Here is a 10,169-nt window from a genome sequence, read left to right on the forward strand (position 1 = left end):
CAAATCAAATACTGTTATTTACATTCAGCAGTTTTATGCTGAGGAGTAAAATTATTAAGGCAAGTCCAAATCACTGTGATACAGCAATCTTCAAATGTTTTCACATTTTAAACCCTGACCTCTATTATTTGGTGTGGGGAGACTTACTAGGTCAGAGTTATGCCTTTCAGCATGTAATTAAAACACGCACTTTGTCCATGGATTTTGTAATACAATCCTTTAGCAATCTGGCAACATTTCTGGCTTTGTTTGCTGGGGCATCGCTTAGGAAAATTCCTGTGCAATACTGTTGTGGTCTAATCCAAACCCCTTTGGAACCAATAGAAAGGCTTCCAGGGGCTTAAGCTATGGACAAATGAGGTTCATGCAAAGGCTGAGCCCCAGCAGGTGAAGCAGGAAGCAGACACTGGTGGGAAATTGCAGCGTGGCAGATGCCAACAGGCTCACAAGCTCATCTCGGTTGTGTCCTGGAACCTGCTTTTAATTCCCACAAGGGATGGGGTGGGAAATGTCCCAGTTTCAGATGGGCTAACATTGTTACATATTGCTTTCAATTTAGTAATCATTCCTTTATTAGTAAAAATCGTACAATCACAGAATGTTAAGGGGTTGGAATGGACCTTAAAGATCATCTAGTCCCAAGCTGCCCTGCCATGGGCAGGGTCACCTTTCACCAGACCAGGCTGCTCAAAGCCCCACCCAATCTGACTTTGAACACTGACAGGATTGGGGCAGCCACAGCCTTCCTGGGGAACGTGTTCCAGTGCCTCACCACCCTCACAGTGAAAAATTTCTTCTTAATGTCTGCCCTAAATTTTTCCTCTTTTAATTTGTACCCATTACTCCTTGTACTATCACTACAGCTCTTGATGAAAACTCAAGGCAGCTTGAAGTTTCCATTTGTCCTTGTATTGAGATATTAATTTTAAAGAATTAAGGACTTTAGTTAAAGTAGACGTGGACTTGCTGACGTAGACTTCCCTTTACATTGCTGACGTAGACTCCCCTTTTACTAACTAGACATTGCTGAGGTAAACTTCCTTTTTTTTAACATAAGCCGGATTTAAGGAACCGATAAATCAGGAGACCTGTCAACCTAATCAATAGACTCCAAGAACACAATGTGATCATAAATCAGATAGTCTTGAGAATCAACAGGATTCAGGTGTCACCAACACTAAAAGGTTAAAAAGGCAAAGCGAGGAAGACGCATCTTACTTCATCATTTTGAGACCCCACCCCATAAAAAGGACCACCGACCCATTTCAAAGAACAAACTACGCATGCTTAATTTCTTTTTGGCTAATTACCATACGAAGCGGGGAATGGGATGGACCAGAGTCATGAATATGCATTTGTGTTTTGGGTATTCAACACTTTTGTACATAAAAAGACCCTGTGATCATCTGTAAATTGCGTGTGTGTATTTGGGAGCTATCCCTCACGCTGCCCGGCGTCGTAATAAACATACACTTTCTAACTTCAAACTGTTAGAGAGTCTTTGTCCGTCATAGTTGGATATTGGTATTAGATCAATATCCATATTTTTTTAACAAATCAGTATCTGTGGCTTCTGTGATAATGCATAGGGAAGGAGAAAGGATTTGAAAGGGGAATACATTTTTTCCTCTGACCCTTTTCTATGGTTATGCATTGGCTAAGACAGGTCTTGTGCATCCCACTGAAGAGAACTGGGGAATCTGATTAAAGCCCTTTAGTCCTTCAGGCTGCACAACTCCCTGACAGCCCGGGATGGTACCGAGCACTCCAACGTCCCCAGACAGCACAGAGCAAAGCTGCAGCCGTGAGAAGCACTGCGGGATGGGGGACACGGGGCTGACCCCACCAGAGGGGCTGCAGCACCAACGCACCTCTTTATGGCTGGCAGAGGATTCCTGTCATGAGGCTGGGCTTTAGGGGCACTTCAGGGACACAAGGGGCCAAAGCGCTCAGGCCTTCTGCCATCCTGCCACTTGTGCCACCGTTTGCCCAGGTGGCCAAGTAGGCCAATGGCATCCTGGACTGTATCAGCAACAGTGTGACCAGCAGGACTAGGGCATTGACTGTCCTTTGGTGCTCAGTGGTGTGGTCACAAACCTCACCACTGTGTCCAGTGCTGTGTCCAGTTCTGGGCCCCTCAGTTCCAGAGGGACACTGAGGAGCTGGAGTGCATCCAGAGAAGGATGCAACAGAGAAGGGCAACAGAGCTCAGGAAGCGTCTGGAGCAACAGGAGCAGCTGAGGTGGCTGGGGGTGCTCAGCCTCGAGAAAAGGCGATCCAAGCGGGATCTTACAGCTTTCTCCAACTCCCTGAAAGAAGGTTGTAGCCACGTGCGGGTCGATCTTTTCTCCCAGGAAACCAGCGTTAGGATGAGAGCAAACGGCAAGGGGAGGTTTAGGTTAGACATCAGGAGGTTTTTCAGAGAAAGGGTGATTATACATTGTAATGAGCTGCCCCGGGAGTGCTGGGGTCACGGTCCCTGGAGGTGTTTGGGCAAAGCCCGCACGCGTTCCCCAGCGCCGCGCTGTGTCTCTGAGGGCGCGGCCCAGCCCCCGCGGCCCCGCGCTTTCCCGCGGCCCCGGCAGGCCCAGGGGCGGCGCTGCGCATGCGCCCCCTCGGCGCGGCCCCGCCCCCGGCCCGGCGGGCGGCGCTGCCGCGGGCGCGCGCAGGAACATGGAGGCGGCGGCGCGGGAGAGCCGGGCGCGCCGGCCGGCGGGCGCGGGGCGGTAGCGGCTCCCGGCCGCCCTCCCTCCCTTCGGCCCTCCCTTCCTTCGCTCCCGCCCCCTCCGCTCCTCCAGCGGCGGGAGAGGCGGCCCGCCTGCCCCCCCCTCGCAGGGCATGGCGGCCCCGGGCCCTCCGCGGCTGCCCCAGCTGCGGCTGGGCCCGCGGCTGCGGGCCGGGCTGGAGGTCGCGCTGCGAGTGCCGAGCCTGTTCCTCATCGACGCCATCTTCAACTCGGCCCCGCTGCCGGGCGGCTCCGTGAGCGCTGCGCTGCTGGGCGCGCTGCTGCGGCTGCTGGGTGAGACACCTTCCCCTCCTCCCCCTCCCGAGAGACACGGACCGTGCCCCGCCGGCCCGGCTCACAGCCGCGGGCACGGCGCGGCCGCCGCTGCTCCCCGGCCCTCGCCCGCCGCCTGGCCGCTGCTTTACTGTCTTACTGTCGCGGCCCGTCTCTCCCCTTCCCCCGCCCCTGACTACCGTCCCCAGCGGCTCCTTTCTGCCACCCCCGAGCCCCTGCTCGGCCGCCCGGGCTCGGCCATCGCCTCTCCCCATCTTGTCCCTCTCCGGGCCCGGTTCATCCCCCCACACCCCCCGATCTGTCCCCGGCTCCTTCCGCCTCCTCCTGTCCCCGTAGCGGTGCAAGGACCCGGCGAGGGCTCGGGACTGTGACCCCCCCTCTTACTCTGGGGGCTTCCAAGGCGGAAGACATGTGACTTAGTGGGTATAAGGTTTTCATGAGGTTTTTTAAAAACCCTTTGGATAGTGTGGTGTCTTTCTGAAATACGCTCTTAAAGGCTTGTTTCAGCAACAGCAGTTCCAAAATGCTGGGAATTTGGTTCCCAGGGGAAAGAGAAGCCTCTTGAAACTTGCCAATGGTTATTTTCAAGTTTGGGGGCTTTTTTTCTTCCCCTGCATGAAGGATGAAAGTCACTGGTGTAAGTAGGTGATGCTGTTTTCAATACCGTTAACTTGGGTTCTTACATAGCCTCAGCTTGGTGAAGTCCCGTTCAGTGAACTGCTGTACAGGTGATACTATGCTGTGTATCACATTTTGGAGCTGGTGATCCTGAGGCAGGAGGAACATTAAACAAATCAACTTCTTGTTTGGGCTTTTTTGCAGAGAGATGGATTTTAAGTTCGACGTTTATAGTAGAAGAAAAACAGGAAGGAAATAAGCAGTACAGCTTTTGGGACAGGAAGCAGAGAAGAGAGAGTTAAAGGAAATGTTCACAGTGAGAAGTGTGGTGTGAGTCGAGGAGCAGAGAGGGAAAAAGTAACAACCTATAGCAAGACAGCAGGTGAGAGGAGAGCAAAGGGAGGAGGCAACAAAATGCAGCAGGTGTTTTGTTTTTTTACATTTACTACATTTTTTATGTTTATTATTATTGCTTTGATTAAGGGTGCTAGGGGAAGTTTCTGCTCTTATGAGAAGCGATGCTGAGGAGGCCCTGAGTTGCCTCCTTTGCCTGCTGTGCCACGGGTATCTGCAGCTCTGGGATGGGGAGCAGGGGTTCTTCCTCCCCGCTTCCCATTTTCCTGACCTTTTGTTCAACACTTTACAAAATTGCTAAGAGTGATTTTTTTTTTTAATGACATTGCAGTGCCTCACCAACTTACTTTTAGGAGTCCTTCATCATATGATCCAGATGCTGTAAGAAGAGCTTTGAAATTAAATCCACCTTTGTAAATCAGAGTGGTGGATGTGTTGTTCAATCATGTCCCTTAAGTGTGTGGTACTGGGATTAACAGATTAAGCCACTTTTGAGGTTTGCATCAATATGAACAGTTTTCTGGAATGGGTTGGGGGAAGAAGTGGGTAATTTGTGACTTCTGCAAAAATAGCTTTGGGAATGTTTTATGTCAAGAAACTTATCTTGAACATTTAGAGAAGTGGTCTGTGGTTCTTGGCTTTCCAGAATTGAAGATTAAAATGTAGGCACCTAAAGATGATCCTAAATAGCTTCCATGTGGTTCAGACAACAAAGTGCTTTTGCATCTGTTTCCTTCTCATCTGAATTTAGGGATGGCAGGGTTGGGTTTTTGCTGTTGTTATTTGTCACTGGAAAGTGATGTAGTTATTTTAGATCATTCTGTATTTAAATAGTGGAAAAATGTCCTTTTACTTACCATTTGCAGGCTTTGAAGTACTGATCCAAACTTTTCCTGTAGCACAATAGCACAGGATAAGCGGACAACCTGTCCACCAGATACAAAGATTGAAGCTCTTTGAGAGATTGATGATTTTGGGGGATGATATTAGGCAGTTCTGAAATATTCTGGGAGTACAGCTCTTCAGGAATGCTAATAGAGATCTGTGTGGGTGTTACAAAGTTTTACAGCAGGATTCCTTGGTCTGATTCTTCCATTATTTTCTACACAAGTAAATAGAGTTATACACAGCACAGAAGCAACTTCAACAGCTGGAGCACGTTTTCTCTTTCATGTTTTTGATTAACCTTGCTTTGCCCCTAACACAATGTTTACCTTTCATATCTTTGCACTGGGTTTAGGTATCTCAATTCCAGCAGAACCACCACCCCCAGGAGTGTGTGACTGTCACCTCAGACAGCAGTCCCTCCTCAGTGAGGACACTGAGTTTTGAGAAGGGTACTATAAATACTTGAGTCTGCAGAAAGATGTGGAAGTAAATAGAATGATTGGAGCTAGGGAAAAGTAGTTTGGCAGTTCCACATGAATGAAATGCTGATGTGTAAAAGTGACTGTGCCCTGTGCATGACTGAAAGTCGAATCCTAAGTAGTGGGCTGCTGTAAAGATGCTGACAAATTTCAGGATTTAAAGGAAAAGAAATGAGATGGAGACATTCATTGTAACACAAGAAATTATTTTAAAAGTAAGTGCAGTGTGGTTTGGTTCAGTGCTGGGGGGGGGCATAGTGGGACAGTTGGCAATGGGGTGGCACAGGTAGAAACAGCAAGGATGAGTAGAGAGAGAAACCTTATCAAAGGAGGACTGCAGCATTTCCTAGCAGAGGGAAAATGGAAGAAGACTTACTGTTTTGGAGGGCAAAGGGGGATGGGCACAGGGCAGGGCAAAGTCTTCTCATGTTGAGATAGACTAAGTGACATAAATGGAGATGGAGGAAAGAAGTGCTCACTGCCTCTTCTGAGATGTGTTACCTCTTAAGGTCTTTAGAGACTCTTTCAGTGAGTCTTGACATTTTCCCATAAGTGTTAACAGAGATATGCTGTATTTTTTGTTAGTCCCTTTTCAGAGGAACCAATAGGACAAGCTCTATTGACTCACTGTTGTACTGTTTTTAGAGATGTGTCTTGCATGTGAAACGTCAGTGTTTTAAGATGACCTGCAGTATCTAAATACAGGCCCGTTACTGCCACTGCAAGGCACAAAAATAGGTTTTGTTAAGGCGTGTTTCAGAGCAGCCTGCTTACTGCAAAATGCATCTCCTTTGGCTCAAATGATCAGAATTACATAAATAGCGACCTTGTACAGGCATGTGAGCCTTTTCTGTGACTTCTGAGAAAAGACAAAGGCTACTAACTCGTCAGCAGTGTTGGCTTTCGAACACTAAAGATGCTAGTGGTGGCTAAAATGACAAGGCAACTGTCAAGCTTATTTTGTAAAAAGTGCTGCATGTAACCAATATTTATCTTTTTCTGGAAAAACTGCGCTACCAATGCAAGGTGCTATCTGAAAACTGACAGAGGCTTTTCCTCAGTCCACTTCACAAGGTTACCAGGTGAATGATTAGTTAAGGAGAATGTGTTTATATCCGCCAGTGCTACTGGCAAGGAATATTGTTCAGGCATATTAATGACTTTATTTGTAGCCTGCCTTTTGCAGTGGATTCATGTTGATCCTCTCCCTTCTCAGTCCTACAGGCTTTGGAGGTTTTTTGCTTTTGGTTTGGTTATTATTGTTTTTCTTTATACAAGCAGTGGCCACACTACTGCTAGAACCAAATGCTATTTCAAAGATTTTATTCTTATGATCAAGAGACTGTGGGTTACCTTTTTTTAAAACTCTTGTTTATGGCAGATTTATAACAACCTGAACTACAATTGTCAGAAAAGACTGATGCTGTCCTCCAGCAGAAAGAGGATTACTGGTGATTTCATTAGTTTTAGTGCAGATTGAAAGCAAGTTAGAATCAAATATAAGTTGTAGAGATAGAAATCTCTCCAAACCGGTTTGGAGGAGAAAGCAGTTGCGTAGAGTGGGAGCTGATTGAGAAGTCCAAAACAAGGCAGTGTGTTTCCTGAAAAAGAAACTGTTTAAGGAAATTAACCTAGTGCTAAGTGCTATTCAATTTAACACCTCTTAGGGCAAAGCCCTTACCTATGATGGAATTAATAAATTACACTACAGAAGTTTACTGCAGGGACATATAATCCCAAACTTGCAATACTGCAGTTGCTCTGATAGGATTTCTCACAGGAAGGAAGACTTCCCAGGCATGGTGAAGATGTGGTCATGGTCAGTATGAGGGAGAGGTTAGCAAACAGGAATTGCAAGGCCTAAATCTGACTTCTAGCAAGACAGACAAGTTTGCACTGGCATTGGCAAAGAGGCAATTGGTGCAGTTTTGGATTCACGCACAAAAGTTGTATACTGTGGAAAGTCTTCCTCCCATGACCTTTTGTCACCACTGTCACCATAAATAAAAGCAAACTGAGGGGAAATAGGAGTACCTTTCCTACAGCAAGGTACAGCAATTTTTCACTATTTTCCCATTCAAGAGTTTAACTAAAGTGTTTTGGTTACTTATCTTTAGTACTCCGGTTTGGACAAATGTAGTTGAGTGCCTTGTTCAAGTGAATTGGAGGACTTACTAAATTTTACTCATTTATTCTTTATTAGCTTTGGTTATAAAGGTGATGCTCTGTCTATCTCCATCTGTTGGGATTTTGTTTATTTTTAGAACTACTAAGGCTGAAAGGCTGCGAGTTGTCACTGTTCTAGTCTAAAACTGCAATGAACTTCATTGTAGTTGTGATTTAGGGTTTGCAGTGGCTTTGCATCACAGCTGTAGTGCACAGATGTTAAATGCAGAGATTAACTTGTCCTCTTGCCTGTTCTCTGAAAAGGGCAACATTGGTAATGCAAAGTTAAAAGTGACTAATGGTGAAGTGATACATTAAAGAAATGTAGCTCTAAAGCTAATGGGTTGAAACCTGTCCTTGAACTTCTGTTGAGAACTAAATTATTTCAATCTGGTTTTAGGTGTCTTTGTATCCAGCGTTGTTCTGGTCTTACAACAGCGAGCACTTTTCAAGTTCTACATGATCACCTCAGCGTTTCTGCTGGCTGCAACTTCGGTGTTGGTGAATTACTATGCTGCTTTGCACATAAACTTCCACAGTGCCTACTACACAGCTGCATTTGGAATTCAGATCTTCCCACATAAAGGACCTTCGCTATGGATGGCACTTTCCATCCTTCAGCTTACCTTTGGAATTGGATATGTTACATTGCTAAACATGCAGTCCATATACTCTCAACTCATCATCCTGGATATACTGATTCCTGTAATTGGCTTGGTTGTTGAATTACCTTTAAATGTCCGGCAAGTACTTGTTTTTATTTCGGGCCTAGTTCTGACATTAAATACCACGGCCATTTTAGTTACAAAAATTAAGTGGTTCTATTATTCGGTACGATACGTCTACCTGCTGGTGAGGCACATGTATCGTATTTATGGATTACAGCTATTGATGGAAGATACATGGAAAAGGATTCGCTTTCCAGCTGTACTGCGTGTCTTTTGGCTAACAAGACTTACAGCACAAGCTGTGGTATTAACATATGTTGTAAAGATGGCTGAAAACAACACGGAAGAAAAATTTTTCTTGATATCATGGGATAACTGTTGGGAACTGATTTGCAGCCTGATCATAAGTGGGTGTGACTCGACTTTAACAGTATTGGGCATGAGTGCCGTCATTTCCTCAATAGCGCATTATCTGGGACTCGGTATCCTGGCCTTCATTGGATCAACTGATGAGGATGACAAAAGGCTTGGGTTTGTAGCACCCGTCTTGTTTTTCATTTTGGCTCTGCAGACTGGTTTAAGTGGACTGAAACCAGAGGAACGATTAGTTCGCCTGAGTCGAAACATGTGCCTTTTGTTGACCGCAGTCCTGCATTTTATTCATGGAATGACAGACCCTGTGCTGATGTCTCTCAGTGCCTCCCATGTGTCATCATTCCGCAGACACTTTCCTGTACTGTTTGTCTCTGCTTGCCTTTTCATTCTTCCAGTTCTGCTCAGTTACATCCTCTGGCACCACTATGCACTAAATACTTGGCTTTTTGCAGTCACAGCGTTCTGTGTAGAGCTTTGCCTAAAAGTAATAGTTTCTATCACTGTTTATATATTGTTTATGATTGATGGCTACTATAATGTGCTATGGGAAAAACTTGATGATTATGTCTATTATGTTCGCTCAACTGGCAATATTATTGAGTTTATATTTGGAGTAATCATGTTTGGAAATGGAGCTTACACAATGGTTTTTGAATCGGGAAGCAAGATTCGCGCTTGCATGATGTGTCTGCATGCATATTTCAACATCTACCTGCAAGCCAAGAATGGCTGGAAGACTTTTATAAACCGCCGAACTGCTGTGAAGAAAATCAACTCGCTTCCAGAGGTGAAAGGAGCTCGGCTACATGAAATTGATGACGTCTGTGCAATTTGCTACCACGAGTTCACCACCTCTGCACGCATTACTCCATGCAACCATTATTTTCACGCACTTTGTCTTCGGAAGTGGCTGTACATTCAAGACACATGCCCGATGTGCCATCAGAAAGTGTATATTGAGGACAAAGAAAATGCCAATATCTCTAACAATAACGGGTTTGTAGCACCAAATGAAAATCCTGTACGGGTTGCAGAAGAAGCTGCTGATGCTGAAAATGAATTAAATGAAGATAATGACAGTTCTGATAGCGATGAGGAAGATGGCGACTGTGTGGCACAGCACTTGAATGAGACTCTTAATGTTGACTCTAACTCCCTTGGTGATTAGGATGTCCTTTACTAAGCCGTGAGGTATTTGTTCAAGATTGACTTCAACAGAATAAAAGTATCACTTTGTAGTTATTGTACTTAAGCACAACAGCAGTATCTCAATGTTGAGTCTGTGAATGGTGGTTGTTTACTGTGGTGTGTGCTACTGTAAATATACCTCTAATTTTTGCTGGTCTCTTTCATGACCACCTTAAAATTATGTACATTATTGTACATGGAATAAAATGTTTTCACGTTTTTAAGATGGTTGGAAAAACACTCTTTAATTGATGTAGTGATAATGCTGTGCCAAAGACTGTATACCAGTAATCCCCAATCAATGTCTTCTGGATGCAAATGAAAAATACTGGTGAAAACAGACTGTTCTGCAGGTCAACTTGGAAATGAAAGCCTGAGCCAAAGCAGCTTTACTTACAAATTCAGTATTAGCAG

General features: G+C 45.4%; 1 protein-coding gene across 2 annotated transcripts; it reads left to right on the forward strand.

Annotated features, from left to right (window-relative positions):
* Positions 1 to 2,664: 2,664 nt before the first annotated feature.
* On the forward strand, positions 2,665 to 9,979 carry RNF139 (ring finger protein 139). Of its 2 annotated transcripts, XM_066335943.1 has the most exons (3): positions 2,972 to 3,019; positions 4,345 to 4,487; positions 7,925 to 9,979. In XM_066335943.1, exon 3 carries the CDS (start codon positions 7,984 to 7,986, stop codon positions 9,733 to 9,735), a length of 1,752 nt encoding a protein of 583 aa, XP_066192040.1. In that variant the 5' UTR covers positions 2,972 to 3,019; positions 4,345 to 4,487; positions 7,925 to 7,983; the 3' UTR covers positions 9,736 to 9,979. The 2 variants fall into 2 exon arrangements, with proteins under 2 accessions (XP_066192031.1, XP_066192040.1); XM_066335934.1 differs by lacking the exon at positions 4,345 to 4,487 and having other exon boundaries at positions 2,665 to 3,019.
* The last annotated feature ends 190 nt before the right edge of the window (positions 9,980 to 10,169 follow it).

Source organism: Sylvia atricapilla, chromosome 1 (genome assembly GCF_009819655.1).
Source record: "Sylvia atricapilla isolate bSylAtr1 chromosome 1, bSylAtr1.pri, whole genome shotgun sequence".
Lineage (NCBI taxonomy): Eukaryota > Metazoa > Chordata > Aves > Passeriformes > Sylviidae > Sylvia > Sylvia atricapilla.